This window comes from Bos indicus, chromosome 19 (assembly GCF_029378745.1).
Source record: "Bos indicus isolate NIAB-ARS_2022 breed Sahiwal x Tharparkar chromosome 19, NIAB-ARS_B.indTharparkar_mat_pri_1.0, whole genome shotgun sequence".
Classification (NCBI taxonomy): Eukaryota; Metazoa; Chordata; class Mammalia; order Artiodactyla; family Bovidae; genus Bos; species Bos indicus.
In genome coordinates this window covers 43,418,815-43,435,648 of record NC_091778.1, presented here as the reverse complement: position 1 = coordinate 43,435,648, position 16,834 = coordinate 43,418,815, and the positions used below count along the sequence as shown (strand labels likewise).

At 52.3% G+C, this 16,834-nt stretch overlaps 2 protein-coding genes across 11 annotated transcripts in view; one reads left to right on the top strand and one right to left on the bottom strand.

Moving 5' to 3' along the window:
* The window catches only part of LOC139177584 (uncharacterized protein C17orf113), a 58,854-nt gene extending 48,338 nt beyond the window's left edge, over nucleotides 1-10,516 (top strand). For 6 of the 9 annotated variants that reach the window (XM_070773488.1, XM_070773485.1, XM_070773484.1 and 3 more), the window contains 6 exons: nucleotides 784-894; nucleotides 2,531-2,696; nucleotides 6,944-7,237; nucleotides 7,986-8,182; nucleotides 8,510-8,620; nucleotides 9,092-10,516. In XM_070773488.1, coding sequence (XP_070629589.1) covers nucleotides 784-894; nucleotides 2,531-2,696; nucleotides 6,944-7,237; nucleotides 7,986-8,182; nucleotides 8,510-8,620; nucleotides 9,092-9,328 — 1,116 coding nt within the window. In that variant the 3' untranslated portion in view covers nucleotides 9,329-10,516. The remainder of the gene's footprint in view (nucleotides 1-783; nucleotides 895-2,530; nucleotides 2,697-6,943; nucleotides 7,238-7,985; nucleotides 8,183-8,509; nucleotides 8,621-9,091) is intronic. The other 3 variants (XM_070773487.1, XM_070773486.1, XM_070773492.1) reach the window with 2 other exon arrangements.
* On the bottom strand, nucleotides 10,456-15,274 carry NKIRAS2 (NFKB inhibitor interacting Ras like 2). Of its 2 annotated transcripts, none has more exons than XM_019981949.2 (4): nucleotides 15,137-15,274; nucleotides 14,082-14,190; nucleotides 13,105-13,346; nucleotides 10,456-12,453 (listed from the first exon to the last, which is right to left on the bottom strand). In XM_019981949.2, the coding sequence occupies exons 2-4, from the start codon at nucleotides 14,173-14,175 to the stop codon at nucleotides 12,214-12,216; spliced, it is 576 nt and encodes a 191-aa protein (XP_019837508.1). In that variant the 5' UTR covers nucleotides 14,176-14,190; nucleotides 15,137-15,274; the 3' UTR covers nucleotides 10,456-12,213. The 2 variants fall into 2 exon arrangements, with proteins under 2 accessions (XP_019837508.1, XP_070629595.1); XM_070773494.1 differs by lacking the exon at nucleotides 15,137-15,274 and adding an exon at nucleotides 14,982-15,096.
* Between the last annotated feature and the right edge of the window lie 1,560 nt (nucleotides 15,275-16,834).

Here is a 16,834-nt window from a genome sequence, read left to right as displayed (position 1 = left end):
GGAAGTTTCTGAAACCATGCTCTTCTCTCAAAGCCTGTGTTCTCCTCTCTCAGGAAGGTTTGGAAAGTTCCTCTTGACAAGCAAGCCCCCAACGACTTCTGCTTTTGACACAACAACCCAGCCCTTGAGAAAAGGGAACATAAAGGCTTGGTTTGATAGAAGAAACAGAAATTATTTAAAACAAGGAAAAGAAAAAAAATACAAATTCATATTCCAGGGAAATGCCCTACTCTTCAGGGAACCCTCTGGCTTCCATCTGCTAACCCTGCTCCCTGCCCCCAGCCTGGTCCCCCACTGCCCCGGGCCGTGGCTCTCACTCTCAGGCCCTGTGACAGCGGCAAAGCTGATACGATAAGCTTTATCTCCCCCAGCCCACAAGCGCAGCACAAGGCTGGGTTATGGGGGAGGAAATTCCAAATTCCCTTCTCCGCTTCTCCCTGCCCCCAACTCTGCACACGTAGATGTAATTCTCATGAATGAGGAAAAAAAGAGACCAGAGGGGCAGCAAGGGAAGTCAGTGTGATCACCAGGCCATGGTTTCTCAAGATCACAAAAGTCACATGCCATCCCCCTGCCTCCAAGCACAAGCCTAGGCCGTCTAAGAAAGTCAGCCAGGGAAGAGGCTTTTCTTTTCCAGTGTTTAATATCCACAGACATGAGAAATTTCTTCCTATGGGCTGACCACTGCCCTCGTCCATAGACTTTAGTTTTGGACAATTGGCACTGCCCTCCCACCTTACTTAGCTGACCCCACAGTTACTATGCCCTCCCACCCCTCCACAGATGGACCCGGTCCAGAAAGCTGTCATCAGCCACACATTTGGGGTTCCCTCTCCCCTGAAGAAGAAGCTCTTCATTTCCTGTAACATCTGTCACCTGAGATTCAACTCAGCGGTGAGAGGGAGTTGTGGAAACAGGCTTGGGGGGCGCTGGGCAGGGAGCGGGCTGGACCCTTGGCTTCCAGGTCTTTCCTGCCTGGAGGAATAGGGGTGGCAAAGGGACTGTGGTCTGTATTTTCTGTCCTTCATTGAGGAAGAGCCGCCCCTGGCCCTTTATCCATACTATCCTCTCCTCTCTCCAGATTCCTGTGCCCCTTCCCAGCCCATCCCCCTAGGATTCTGTTTTCCTCCCCCTATGCCTCTCTCCTGTGTTCTGGAACCTTCTGATGAGAGCAGGCTGCCCTTCCTTACTCTGGGTCCCTGGGGCCACCATCAGTTCTGGTTCGGGGCTGAGTTCTTAACACACCTGAGAGTTTACAGAATCTGTTTGTGCCCATCCTCTTAATTGGTTCTCATGATACATCTGTGAGATGGTTCGAGGTCCCATCCTCAGCCTCATTTTTCAGATGAGGAAACCTTAAGTGACTTGCCTGAGGTCACACAGCTGGTAATTAGCAGAGCTGGGATTTGAACCCAGGCCTGGCTGACCCCACAGTCCACATACTTCCTAGCAGGGCCTGCCCCTAGAGAGTAGGGAAGCCTCATTCTGGCCTCCAAGGGAACGTTTGCCTTCTGTCCAGGCAACTTCTGCAGTTTGGGGAGATGCTGTTGGCAGACCTGCTCTTGTGAAAGAGCCTAAGGAGGGGCCACAGGGCCTTCTTTCCTACTTTGGGGAGCAACAAGCAGGAATCCCCAGTGGACAGGCCAGGTTTGGGGGTTCCTTCCAGGCTTTCAGGTTACGTGAGTCATGCAAGTGATGGACAGAGAGATGAAAAATATATGGTTTCTTTATCAGAATGAGTTTCATTTATCAAATTGAGACTCATTTATCAAAATGAGACTCATTCTGATAAAGAAACCATATATTTTTCATGCCAGGCCCAACACAGTGCCTGGCAAATAGCAAATGCTCAGGAGCTATTTGTTAAAAAACACGTACAGAAGGATGAATGATCCGGAGTGTATGTTCCCTAAAGCATGGGGACTGCTCTGTTTTCTCACTCGTGCATTTATAAACCTAGTAACTAATATTCACTGAGCACTTATTCTCTGTACTAGGCCCTTGTCATTCATCCCTGGGTTGGAAAGATCCCCTGGAGAAGGGAATGGCAACCCACTCCAATATTCTTGCCTGGAGGATCCCACGGACAGAGAAGCCTGGCAGGGTATAGTCCATAGGGTCGCAAAGAGTTGGATACAACTGAGCAACTAACACTTTCGCTTTCACTTGTCATTCATGTTCTCATTTTCATTCTCACAACTCTGTGATATCAGTATTATCATACCAAAGCTTATGAGTCAGGAAACTGAGGCTCAGAAAGGTGAAGTGACTTGCCCAAAGATGCACAGCTAAAGAGGCGTTGAGGCAGAATTGGAAGGCAGTGGCGGTTTGCCTGGGCGTTCACATACGAGAATGCATTCTGTAACCCTTGGGCCCACACACGTGCTATAATGATAACAACAATGGCAAGGATTTGCTCCCTGTGTGGCTGGAGCCCTGCCTCCCTCTGACCTGCCCCTACGTGCCAGCTCATGGATGGGGCAGGTAGATGCAGCAAATGAATGGTGACCCCAGACTCTCCCCTCCCCAGAACCAGGCCGAAGCACATTACAAAGGCCACAAACATGCCAGAAAACTCAAGGCTGTTGAAGCCGCCAAGAGCAAGCAGAGGCCGCAAACCCTGACCCAGGATGAGATGCGGGTGCCCCCCACCCCGACTCCAGCCAGTGGAGCCCCTGAAGAGCGGCACAGCAAAGGTCAGTCCTGAACTTTTGTCCCGCCCCTGTCCCACTCCAAATCTGGTTTCCGATAAGGGGTTGAGTGCTTGCTGCTTATTATTCCCGCTTGTGTTGGAGTATTCCGTCTGTACAGGGAGAGGCACACACCACAGGGAAGAGCATCTTGGATTTTCCAGCCTGAATCTGCTGAGGTGAATAAACATGTCACAAAGCACCCCAGAAGCACCGCCCGCCCCCCTCCTCGGGCCCTTTCCCAGTCACTACCTGGTTAGCTTCCCAGGCCTGGGATAACGAATGACCACAAACTGGGTGGCTGAAAGTAACAGAACTGTATTTTCTCAGTTTCTGGAGGTCAGACCTTTGGAACAAGGTGTCAGCCAGGTTGGTTCCTTCCCAGGGTGCAGAGAGAGAGAGTCTGTTTCACCCCCTCTTCTAGCTTCGTGGTTGCCAGCAATCCTTGGCCACATTCTGATCTTCTGTCTCAACCCTCACATCACCTTCTCCCTCGTGCCTGTGTGTTCACGTGATCTTCTTTGAAGGACACCAGTCACTGACCTAGGGCCCACTCTAGTCCAGTTTGATCTCATCTTAACTAATTACATCAGCAAAGACTCTGCTTTCCAGATAAGATCACACTCGGAGATTCCAGATGGACATGAGTTTGGGGGTGATGCTATTCAACCACCTATAACCCTCCCCCAGGATAACCATGAGCCTGACTTTTCTCACCAGAGGTTAGTCTCACCTGGTTTTGGTCAGTGACATACAGACGGTTCCCAACTTCACGATGATTTGGACTATGATCTTTTGACTTCCCAGGGCTTCCCTGGTGGCTCAGTGGTAAAGAATCCACGTGCAATGCAGGACACATGTGTTCGATCCCTGAGTCGGAAAGATCCCCTGGAGAAGAGAATGGCAACCCACTCCAGTATTCTTGTCTGGAGAACCCTATGGATAGAGGAGACTGTTGGGCTACAGTCCATGGGGTCACAAAGATTTGGGCATGACTGAAGCGACTTAGCACACAGCACATGTGGTATGAGGGCGATATGCATTCAGTTAGAAATTGGACTTCCAATTTCAAGTTTTGATCTTTTCTGGGCTAGAGATATACAGTACATACTTTTTTTTTTTTTTAATTGGAGTATAATTGCTTTACTGTGTTGTTTTCAATTCAGTTGCTCAGTCATGTCCAACTCTTTGCAACCCCATGAACTATAGTAGACCAGGCTTCCCTGTCCATCACCAACTCCTGGAGCTTGCTCAAACTCATGTCCATCAAGTCGGTGATGCCATCCAACCATCTGATCCTCTGTCATCCCCTTCTGCTCCTGCCTTCAATCTTTCCCAGTATCAGGATCTTTTCCAATGAATCAGTTCTTTGCATCAGGTGGCCAAAGTATTGGAGCTTCAGCTTTAGCATCAATCCTTCCAGTGAACATTCAGGACTGATTTCCTTTAGGATTGACTGGTTTGATCTCCTTGTAGTCCAAGGGACTCTCAAGTCTTCTCAAATACCACAGTTCAAAAGCATCGATTCTTTGGCATTCAGCCTTCTTTATGTTCCAACTCTCACATCCATACATGACTACTGGAAAAATCATAGCTTTGACTAGACGGACCTTTGTCAGCAAAGTAAAGTCTCTGCTGTTTATATGTTGTCTAGATTTGGCCATAGCTTTTCTTCCAAGGAGCAAGCGTCTTTTAATTTAATGGCTGCAGTCACCATCTGCAATGATTTTGGAGCCCAAGAAGATAACAATGTTGTATTAGTTTCTGCTGTACAAGGAAGTGAATCAACTCTCTGTGTAATATATCCCCACCCTCTTGGACCTCCCCTCATACCCTCCTCATTCCCGCCCTCGAGGCCACCACAGAACACCGAGCTGAGTTCCTGGTGCTATGCAGCAGGTTCCCACTAGCTGTCTGTTTCACACATGGTAGTGTATGTCAGGCAGTCCTGATCTCCCAACTTGCTCCACACTCCGCTTCCCCTGTGTGCACGTGTCCAGTCTCTACCTCTGTGTCTCTATTCCTGCTCTGCAAATAGGTTCATGTGTACATTTTCCTAGATTCCACATATACGCATTAGTATATGATATTTGTTTTTCTCTTTCTGACTTACTTCACTCTGTGTGACAGAGGTATGTACTCTTTTGTGATGTTTACCCTCCTGGTCAGCCACGTGACCAGGAGGGTAAACAACTGACACACAACCATTTTGTGCCCATGCAAGCAATGTGCTTTTCACTGTCAACACCGTATTCCATAAACAACATCAGAGAGTCAACACTTTATTATGAAATACGCTTTGTGTTAGATGATTGCGCTCAACTGTAAGCTAAGGTAGGTGTTCTGAGCACATTTAAGGTAGGCTGGGCCAAACTTGTGTGTTCGATAGGTTCAGTTCAGTTCAGCTGCTCAGTCGTGTCCGACTCTCTGCGACCCCATGAGTTGCAGCACGCCATGCCTCCCTGTCCATCACCAATTCCTGGAGTTCACTCAAACTCACATCCATCGAGTCGGTGATGCCATCCAGCCATCTCATCCTCTCTCGTCCCCTTCTCCTCCTGCCCCCAATCCCTCCCAGCATCAGGGTCTTTTCCAATGAGTCAACTCTTCTCATGAGGTGGCCAAAGTACTGGAGTTTCAGCTTCAGCATCATTCCTTCCAAAGAAATCCCAGGGCTGATCTCCTTCAGAATGGACTGGTTGGATCTCCTTGCAGTCCAAGGGACTCTCAAGAGTCTTCTCCAACACCACAGTTCAAAAGCATCAATTCTTTGGCACTCAGCCTTCTTCACAGTCCAACTCTCGCAGCCATACATGACCACTGGAAAAACCATAGCCTTGACTAGATGGACCTTTGTTGGCAAAGTAATGTCTCTGCTTTTGAATATGCTATCTAGGTTGGTCATAACTTTCCTTCCAAGGAGTAAGTGTCTTTTAATTTCATGGCTGCAATCACCATCTGCAGTGATTTTGGAGCCCCCCAAAATAAAGTCTGACAGACACTGTTTCCCCATCTATTTCCCATGAAGTGATGGGACCAGATGCCATGATCTTCGTTTTCTGAATGTTGAGCTTTAAGCCAACTTTTTCACTCTCCTCTTTCACTTTCATCAAGAGGCTCTTTAGTTCCTCTTCACTTTCTGTCATAAGGGTGGTGTCATCTGCATGTCTGAGGTTATTGATATTTCTCCTGGCAATCTTGATTCCAGCTTGTGCTTCTTCCAGCCCAGCGTTTCTCATGATGTACTCTGCATATAAGTTAAATAAGCAGGGTGACAATATACAGCCTTGATGTACTCCTTTTCCTATTTGGAACCAGTCTGTTGTTCCATGTCCAGTTCTAACTGTTGCTTCCTGACCTGCATATAGGTTTCTCAAGAGGCAGGTCAGGTGGTCTGGTATTCCCATCTCTTGAAGAATTTTCCACAGTTTATCGTGATCCACACAAAGGCTTTGGCATAGTCAATAAGGCAGAAATAGATGTTTTTCTGGAACTCTCTTGCTTTTTGCATGATCCAGCGGATGTTGGCAATTTGATCTCTGGTTCCTCTGCCTTTTAGGTTAGGTGCATTAAATGCATTTTTAAATTATGATGGGTTTATTGGGAGGTAACCCCCTTATAGGTTGAGGAAGATCTGGAGTGTGTAGGTTTTGCATCTGGCTTCTTCCATGCTGTTGTGTGTAGCTGTGGTTTGTCCTTTTTCATTGCCGTGTAGTATTCCACTGACCACCAACTCTTTTCACTATTCTCCTGTTGATGAATATTTGGACAGTTTCCAGTTTCTGCTGCTAGGAATAGTGCTCTATGAATATTACAGTACATCTCTTTGGTGACTTCCACTTATTTAACAGTTAGCTAATAACTGTAGATTATCAGGACTGGGTGGTCTCTCTGAGACCACTGGGCCCAACTTTATGATTTCATGTAGGAAAGCTGAGGCCCAAAGAGTCCCAAGTCTGCCCAGTGATTTGGTGAGGAGTCTGGAATTCAGTGCTGGTCATCCCTACACCAGGGGCCCTCCACTCAGCCATGCTACCGCCAGAATGTCTGTGCTTAAAATCATGGTCTCGAGGGACCTCCCTGGCAGTCTAGTTGTTAAGACTTCAAGCTTCCACTGTAGGAGTAGGGGAACTAAGATCCAACATGCCTCATGCAGCCAAAAGTTAGAAAAAATAAATAATTTTTTTTAAAGTTATGGTCTCAAGAATCATCTTGGAGCTTGCCCTCTTACCTGAGGCCTTCCATTTCCCCAGCAGTTCCTGCGGCCCCTCCTCCTGGTCCCGAAATCCAGTCACCCCGGAGTCCAGAACCCACGCCCAGGGAGCCAGTCCCCTCAGACCTCTTCGATGCTGCCTCCTCTTCCTCCTCTTCATCTTGCCTACCCTGCTCCCCAGAACCTGGGCCAGAGGCCCCAGAGCCTGAACCGGCAGCAGTTGCTATGGGAAGCGGTGTGAGTGGGGAAGGCAGGAGCGAGAAGGGGCGTCTCTACTGCCCCACATGTAAGGTGACCGTGAATTCTGCCTCCCAGCTTCAGGCTCACAACACAGGTCAGTGCGCCCGGCCAGCTTGAGTCCGGGGAGGAGGTGCCCCTCACCAGATGCAGGCAGGCTGTCGCTTCTGGGTGGCCCCTGTGATTGAGGGCTGGGTGACAGAGGTGCTGTGCCCAGCTGTGAGTGGGCAGGCATTTGGGGTCCTCCAGCTAATGCTTGGGGAGAGAGGATTGGGAAGAGACATCCGAGGCAACAAGATCTGAAGGGTCCCACACAAGATGGGAGACACCCTCTCCATCTCTCCTTGGGTCAGACCTGGGGGACGGGATTGGGATGAGAGTCAAAGGCTGATCATTTACTCTGCAAGGAAGCTTCCTTGAGACATGAAACGAAAGCAGCTGGGAGGATCTTTGGGGCTTTCCAGGTGGCACTAATGATAGAGAAACCCCTGCCAATGCAGGAGACATAAGAGATGTGGGTTTAATCCTTGAGATGCTGGGAGATCCCCTGGAGAAGGACGTGGCAACCCACTCTAGTATTCTTGCCTGGAGAATCCCACAGACAGAAGAGCCTGGCGGGCTACAGTCCATGGGGTTGCAAAGAGTTGAACACGACTGAAGAAACTTAGCACGCATGGGAGGACCTTTCAGAGGGAAAGAGAAACTTCATGTGGCTGGGGGAGCTGTCGGTGTGGAGCAGCCTGGAGGCGTCAAGGGACAGCCAGGCTGACCTGGCTTGGAGGGGGTCTCCGTAGCCCTGCCACCCCTCTCTGGTGCTGACAAGCTGTCTCCTTTCCTTCCGCCAGGAGCCAAGCACCGGTGGATGGTGGAAGGTCAGCGGGGCGCTCCCCGCAGGGGCCGGGGCCGCATGGTGCCCCGGGGAGGAGCTGGACACAAGGCCAAGAGAGTGACAGGGGGCCGGGGGGGGCGGCAGGGGCCCAGCCCCCCGTTCCACTGTGCTCTCTGTCAGCTCCAAGTCAACTCAGAGACCCAACTCAAGCAGGTGGGGCAAGTGAGGCTGGGATTGGGGGTGGAGCAGAGGTGAGGGGGTGGGCCCCATGCCAGGCGGGCAGGAGAGAGCCTTCAGGGAGAAGGTGGGTGGAGCAGAACAGGGTGCAGGTGGGGAAAGAGGTGTGACGCTCAAGGGATGGTGAGCTCCTGGAAGGCAAAGGCCAATTCTTGCCTCCCCTTCCCAGGGCTGCTCCAGGGCCAAGTGGACTAGGTGTGTGAACTGTGGGTAGCAGAAGGGTGAGCTAGCCAAGCATGAGAGGGTGGTTTTGGGGTCCCTGGGTTCCTCGTCTTGTTCCCAGTCTGTCTGTCTGTCCACTAGCACCTGAGCAGCAGGAGGCACAAAGACCGCCTGGCTGGGAAGCCCCCCAAGCCCTCCAGCCAGCACAGCAAGCTGCAGAAGCATGCAGCACTGGCTGTGAGTCTCCTCAAGGTATCGGTACAGGTCCGGAAGGGAGGGCAGGCTGGGAGGTGGGAGGTGAGGCAGGAAGGAAGCCTCCCCACCCCATTTCATGGCAGCCTGGGCAGGGAAAGAACTGGGGTTGGGTTTTTGGTTGTCTTGGGATCTGCCCAGAAAAATTTCCGGGGAGGTGGGCCCGGGAAAGTCATCTCAGGGACAAGCGCAAGGGGTGGGTGAGCATCTCCTGGAGACTGTGTCCACCCCCCACTCCCCATAGCCTCCCCCCTTGGCCCATCCCAAGAGTCTCCTCCCTCTGGACAGGACAACAGGTGGTGGAGAAAGCCCTGTGGAATGAATGTGTGGGGGTGGGAAGGGAGGAGGATTTAGGTTTGGAATCCTGAAAGTCACGTTTTTCCTGCAGCAAAAGGTCTAGGGATGGGGCCAAGGGAGGGGAGCGGATTTTCCTGGGGTCAGAGACTGTGTCCATCCCTCTTTTCTTTGCAGTCTAAACTGGCCTTGCAGAAGCAACTCACCAAGACCCTGGCAGCCCGCTTCCTGCCCAGCCCGCTCCCCACTGCGGCGGCAGCCATCTGTGCCCTGCCAGGGCCCCTGGCCCTCCGGCCTGCCCCCACAGCGGCCACCACCCTCTTCCCAGCTCCAATCCTGGGTCCAGCTCTGTTTCGCACCCCAGCAGGAGCCGTTCGCCCTGCCACGGGACCCATCGTTTTTGCCCCCTATTAGCCCTCCCGGGAAGCCCAGGGCTGACTTCCCAGCAGTTGCCCCTGCCCGCCACCGGCCCTGACCCCTCTCCCTGAGATGCCTCAGTTCCCTCCATCCCTCAGGAGAAGGCCTTTTACAGCCTTGGGGTCCTGCCCAATCTAGGAAGAGCTGGGCTAACGCTAAGAGCTGCTGCCCAGCCCTCAGTCTGCACTGGGGACTCAAATAATGCCACCCTGGCCCACGGACCATCCATCCGCACCCTCCCTGCCTCTGGTGTCTAGGGCTAGTCCTGGGCTCCCCTCCATTTCCCATCCTTACGGGGAGCAGGCCGAAAAATCCAAAGATCTATGCAATAATCCTAGCCCCAGCCCCATGGTGCTCTCATCCCCGCAACTCAAGACCTATAGCCATGTGGCCAGAGGCCCAAGGAATCTGACTTTCTCCTAGCCTGAGGACAAGACTGTGACCTCTCTTCCCGTGCCCTGCAGGGGGTGGGGTGAGGGGGGTCTTCCCCATTCACTGGATTCCCCAGAGAATCACTGGCGATGATGGAGGGGGTCTCCAGTGGGAGTGGGTTCAAGGCCGCCTGGACAAGGGTGTGGTGGACGGTGGAGAGAGGGAGCGGCACCAAGTGGGGCAAAGCCAAGGGGCGGCTGGGGCCCCAAGCCTCAGGGGTTTTCACCTGCTGACAGGATGGGGTGAGGTGATGGTGACGTTCTGGCTGGGCCGTCTGTAACAGAGGAAATGACCAGTCCCACACACGTTCTCCCCTCTTAGCCTTTCATTGATTCTTCCTGAACCCCAGCTCTCAAGGGGAAAGAGTGACATTGGGTCTCCCTCAGACTATGGGCCCCCCCGACACCAAATCCACCCCCCAGGGCTCCCCTCCAGGTCCTCACTTCAAACTGGCCCCCAGCACTCACTTCAGCTTTCTCCCCAGACCAGCAGCCCAAGCCCCCCTTGCTGTGTTGGGATCCACTCTCGAGACCCACTTTTGTGCTGTCAAGATGACTGCCACCACCCCGCTCCCACCCCAGCACTGCCACCCACCACCCCACGATATGGGACTTCGCCAGTATCCGCCTGTTATTTTTTAAAAAAGCTATTTCCAATGGGGGAACAAGAAAAAAGGGGGAGGGGAGGGAAACTTTTTGATAACAGTTGTGGTTTTATTGTGTCCAACACATCAATAAATGAATTTAAGCTCAAGCCTGTATACACCCTAAAACTCGACTCGCCCAGCTGGGCCGCCTGCCCCTGCTCGCCTCTCCCGTCCTGGGGAGAAGGGGCGTGTATTGGAGGTCATCTGGCTGTAGTGTTTCACCTGTGCTAGGTGTGTGCATCAGAAGCAGGTGAGCACGGGAGGCTGCAGGTTATAAGCTCACCTGAACAGCGTGCTGGAAGTGTGACCACCCTTCTGAGCCCCCGACAGGCCTGGCAGCTCCTGAGAAGCTGCTCCTGCCTGGCCTTGTTTTGCTCAGGCATCTGAGGTAAGAAGGGAGCGCTAGAGGAGCACCTTGCCCAGCCTCCACCGGGGCAGCAGGCATATAAACACAGGAAATTGATAAATAGAAGTCCAGCGATCAGCTGAAAACCACCACAGGAACGGGAAAGACCGGTCCCCAGGCCCGGGAGGTCCGCTGATTGGGCGCTGGGCAGCCGCTCTGGCAACTAGAGCGAGTAGTGCGCTCCTGCCCCCTGGTGGTCGGGGGGAGCAGTGTCCCAGCCTGCGGGGCTGTGGGCATAGCACCTTGAAAAGGGAGAAGCTGAGGGGATAGTCGCAGTTGCGGGCAGTATCCAACCACAGGGCTAGAGAGCATAGAATCGAGATCATCTTACAGATGAGAAAAGCGGAGCCCCGAGAGGGGAAGGGCCTTACAGGCCCACAAAGCCAGCTGCTGACTCCCAGCCCAGCTGCATTTCATTCCACCTCACCCAGTGACATGCTCCCTGAGCAGGAAAAGGAAGCTAGGGGAAGAGTTACAACAGAAAAGGACACTCCCAGGAGGCTAGCTTCTTCTAGCCAAGGAGAGGACAGGGGAGAGGTTGGGCTGTTGGATGAGGGGTGCCCAGAACACCAGCACACACACATGTGCACATCCACACATGTGCACATCCACACACAGATGCCTGGACACCCTTTCTCTAGAGTCCAGGCTGGTGCCATGAGAGAGAGAGAGACAATGTATGTGTGTGTGTGTGTGACCCAAACACCAGCATGCACATGTGCACATCTACACACAGATACGTGGATGCCCTTACTCTAGAGTCCAGGCTGGTACCGTGTGTGTGTGTGTGTGTGACCCAAACACCAGCACATACACATGCACATCTACACACAGATATGTGGACACCCTTTCTCTAGAGTCCAGGCTGGTGCCATAAGTGTGTGTGTGTGTGTGACCCAAACACCAGCACACACACACACGTGCACATCTACACACAGATACGTGGACACCCTTTCTGTAGAGTCCAGGCTGATGCCGTGTGTGTGTGGGTGTGGGTGTGTGTATGTAGAGGCTTCCTGAACAGGGGGTGTGTGCGCGTGAGAGAGGAGAATAGACACTCGCAGGAAACCAGGAAGCGGGAAGTCCCTGTGATGGGAAGCAGACCCTAGATGCGGCGCTTCTGCATAGAGCTCTGCTTCCTCTCCTGGCAGGTAAAAGTACAATGACCCACAACTACCCCAGTCACCGCAGGGCAGATATGATGGGGGCTGGGGGGCTGGCGGTGCTAACCTAGACTGTCAGCAATTCCCAGAGCTGGGAGGGAGCAAAAGCAACCTGAGCCTGGGACAGCCCAGCTGCCTGGCCTAGTGGTGAGCTCCCCACCTTGACTGGGAAGCAAAGCTCACCTAAACCCCCCGTTCCCCCCAAACCATCTTCCAGGGCTGGGAAGGCACCACTTCAGCCATCCAAGGAGCCGCTGCCCTTGTTCTTGCGGCTGAGGGGGAAGGCAGACTTGCTCTGGGGCTGGGTCATCTTGCTGGCCAGGTAGACGAAGGGCTCCAGCAGTGACCGGCGGTCAGCCACTGACACCTCCCACAGCTTCACCTTCTCCGACTTGGCCCAGTGCTGAGCCACGTCCGGGTCTACACGCCGCTGCTCCTGCAGGTCACACTTGTTGCCGAGGACCACAATGGTGACCTGCAGAAGAGGAACACAGGAGAGGCCTGTGGCTGCAGCATGGACCTTGGGGGCAGGGATGAGGGCCAGTGACCACGTCGGGCTTGTCATGGAACTCCCAGAGCAGATGGAAGCCAGAACTTGAACAGAGGAAGGAGAGGAAAAAGCAACCACTTCCACCTCGCAGTCTTAGGGGAGGGGAAGAAGTCTCAACAGCTGAGGTCTCATCTCTTCCTATGTTAAAACTGTGGGCGGGGCCTCCATCTGGCACCCCCTCCAGGAGTTCTGTTACAAGCCCTGTGTCATTCATGCCTGATCATTACTGGGAGCCAGTTAGTTGCTGGCTAAGTTAACTGGTGAGGAAGCACTCCCAGAATGCCTGATTGAGAACAAAAGGGCCTTCACAGCTGAGCACACAACTACTATTAAAAAAGCCTAGTGAAGACATCATGTATTAGGTCAGGGATCTCCTAAACTCGAGTAGCCTCTCTGGTTGAGCTGTCTCAACATGTGGGCACCTCCAGTGGTGAAGATACCTGGCAGTGGTCTCCATCCCTGCCCTCCAGTTTCAAACCTAGCTCCTGGCAAATGAGGGAAAAACAGAGCCGTTCCGGGCCTCCGAAAGCCAGCCCAGGGCCCACTGTCTCTCACCACTGGGGTTCCCCTACACACCTCCTTCTTGTCCTTGGATTTGTCAATCTCCTTCTTGAGCAGCTCCACACGCTGAAAGGACTCCCGGCTGTCCGTGCTGTAGACCAGGACATAGCCATCAGTGCAGGAGAAGCAGTGCCGGGGCAACTCGGCCCCATCTCGGAGCCCCCGGGTGTCGTAGAAACGCACCTGCTCCCGGACCCCCCGGTCAGTCTCAATGGAGCCCACATAGATGTCCTCCTGCGTCTCGATCATCTCAGAACCTGGGACAGAACGAGGAGGAAAAACTTGTCTCTGGGCTTTCTTGGTGGCTCAGTGGTCAAGAATCCACCTGCCAATGCAGGAGATTTGGGTTCGATCCCTGACCTGGGAAGAGCCCACGGGCCTTGGAGCAACCATGCCCCTGTGCCACAATTACTGAGTCTGTGCTCTAGAGCCCAGGAACCACAACTCCTGAAGCCCATGTGCCCTGGCACCTGTGCTCCATAACAAGAGAAGCCACTGCAATGACAAGCCCATGCACTGCAACTAGAGAGCAGCCCTCTCTTGCCTTCGCCACAACTAGAGAAAACCTGTGCAGCAACGAAGACTCAGCACAGATTAGAAAAACAACAACAACCTTGTTTCTAGGGAGAAAAGAGATTGGGAACCTGTGTGACTGAGGATATCCTAACAGGCCAACCAGATAGCGGGAGAAAGGAATGTCAGGGCTGAGGATCGGGGTCAGACTTCAAATCTGGCTGGACTGGAATGATTTGCGGAACAGAGTTAATCTTATGCTGATACCATGCTAAGCACAGCGTGACTTGCAAGCTTTTCCTTCCTATCCTTCTCTGATATTAGGTTTCCTCTTTCCAGATTTCTTCTGTGTGGCAGGGTTGGGATCTTTCAGATCCTAGGAGCACCACCAGGAGCAACTTTTAGCCTCTTCGTGTTGTGATCAAATCTTCTCTTCATACTTCCACTTCCTCCACCACAGCCCATCCCCAACAACTCACCCACCACATGGTTTCCGTACAGAAGCTGCTCCAGGATTGAAGTCTTGCCCACAGAAGCCTGGCCACACACGACCACCTTGCAGCTCTTCCCCATGCTTAGCTTTCAACCCTGAAGAATGGAAACACACTGGGTGAGGCAGGATCAGAACAGGGCCTTCCCTTAATCGAGGGCCCAAGTTCCGAACCAAACGCACAGCTGTGAGGAGTCGGCACTGTCCACCACCCTCGGCAGGGTGTACTATGTCCGCTATAGTGTCTCTGACGTGTCTGTGTCTGCTACTGGACAGTGAGCTGTCTTGTACTCATCTTATCCCCGGTATGTGGTCAGTAAGTGGCACAGAGCAAGTGCTCAGTAAATGTTGCCACAAAGCGGGCAGAGTAGCTGGCTTAAAGGAACCACTATCCAGGATCTTTTCTGTGCACAGAATGTATAGGATGTAGAGGACCAGTTGCTGAAGGGAGCTCCATGATCCCGTAAAGAAATAACCAGAGATATTATTTTGTGTGGATCTATCTTACATCACTCTTCTTGGGGAGTGAACAATTAAGAAGAACATTCTGCTTTCCAGAAAGGCTTATCTGGACAATCCGTTCCCTCTAATTCCCAGTCAAGGCCATGGCTAGGATGAAGAACATCAGACAAGAAACAAAGGAGGGAAGGAATCTAAGAAAACAATACTTTGTAAAGGAGTATACTTTGCTGCCCTTAGACATACCCAGATAAGGCTTAGACGCAGAAATCTCAAGACACTCCAAGAGATCTCAAGGCACCCCAAACACAGGTTTCCCAGAAGTCCTAGACAAAGATTCCCCCAGAGAAGAGAGACAGAGATAACTTCCCAAAGGGTTCTCACACAGAAACTTCTCCAGAGGTAACTCCCAGTACAGATCCCCACTTACCGCGAGCCCAGCAATTAAGGGGTACCCCAAGAGAGACTGCCACACGAGCCTCCTGGCACATTCTCCCCACCAGGGGGCTCCCAGAAGGAATCAGAATCCTGCCACCTTAAAGCGTCCCAAAAGCCGTGGTCGACCGCGGCCTCCCAGTCCCGTACCTCCTAGGGCCCTCGCAGCAGCACAGCCGGGCCCCTCCAGGCTCCCGGGGATCAGGGGTGGGGCAGCACCACGGCAAACACTAGGATCTCGCTCTGCGTCGATCCAGGCTCCGTCTGGTCCCGCCCCCGCAGCTTCCATCCGGCAAGACCAATTCCGGCGCTGGAGAGCGGGCGCCAGCGGCACAGCGCCCTCAGAGGCCGGCGGGGAAATGACGGTCTGAACCTCGGCTAGGTGGTCGCCAGGGCACAGGTTATACGCTGGCGGGACGCGCCGGGTGCTGTTCTGGTGTCTCAGATGCCCAGATGTTCTTTTTCTAAAGGCTACTACAGTAACACTTCGTTTATTCAGTCGTTTATTCATCCGATGTCTTCTGAGCGCATACTGTGTGCCACTTAACAGGACTACGTGCTGAGAAAAGGCTGGCGAATTAGACCTGGTTGCGGCCCATTAGAATGTCACCATCCAGAGGAGCTAGACATCTAACCCAATAACAGTCTAGCATGTAAGATCTATTACAGAGGTGCCGTGGGAGCACAGCCAAGGGGTGTTTAACTTGGGGACAGTGGGCATCACGTTATCCATGGAATCTTCCTGGAGGAGGTCAGGTCTGTGTTGAGGTTTGAAGCGGGTGGAAGGAAAGGGTGAAGAAAATATGGCAACATCCATGGCATTTACTGGAACTACACGTATTTGGGTTCAGTATTGATAGTAGAAAGGAGCCAAACAATCTAAGACCTGTGTGTTTGGCCAAAGAGTTCAAACCCTATCCTACTCTATTCTAACAGCAGTGGAAAGCCATTGATAGGATTTATGCCAGTGAAGTGACATAATCAGTTTTTGCTTTTAAGCAGTTCACTCTGGCAAAGAGTGAAGATTGGAGAGAGGTGAGACTTGGGGTTAGTTAGGAGAGTAGGGTAGTATTCCAAGATTTCCAAAAAATGATAAGAATCTGAATTGGGGTGGAAAGGAGGTAGATTTGAGAGACATTTGACGAGAGAATCAACAAGACTTGGTGATAAATTGGGAGTTTTTTTATATTGGAGTATAGTCAATACTTTGGCCACCTCATGCAGAGAATTGACTCATTGGAAAAGACCCTGATTTTGGGAGGGATTGGGGGCAGGAGGAGAAGGAGACGACAGATGAGATGGCTGGATGGCATCACCAACTCGATGGGCATGAGTTTAAGTGAACTCCGGGAGTTGGTGATGTACAGGGAGGCCTGATGTGCTGCGATTCATGGAGTCGCAAAGAGTCGGACACGACTGAGCAACTGAACTGAACTGATAGTCAATTAACAAATGTTGTGATAGTCTCGGGTACACAGCAAAGTGACACAGCCATATATATGCATGTATCCATTCTCTAAATTGAGAGTTTAAGATGCAGAGAACACAAAGTAGGAAGGTGGTTAAGGACAGGTGGGCCTCCTGCACTAGACTGTAGACCATAAGCCATTGACAAGCAGGGCCCGAGTCTGTGCCTTTCCAACCTAGCTTTGGAGAGAGTTGAATGACTGGCTGGAGGAATGATGTGTCTCTTCCAACCCCAGTGGAGCCTCTCCCATCCTCCACTACCCAGCAACAGGTGTGGTTTAGCTCCCTCAGCACTGTGTTAGGCAGGCACTGTGCAAGCAGCTCGTGGACAATAGCAGTGACTTTTACTGGCGAAGGGGGATAAATTCTTAAATTACCTTG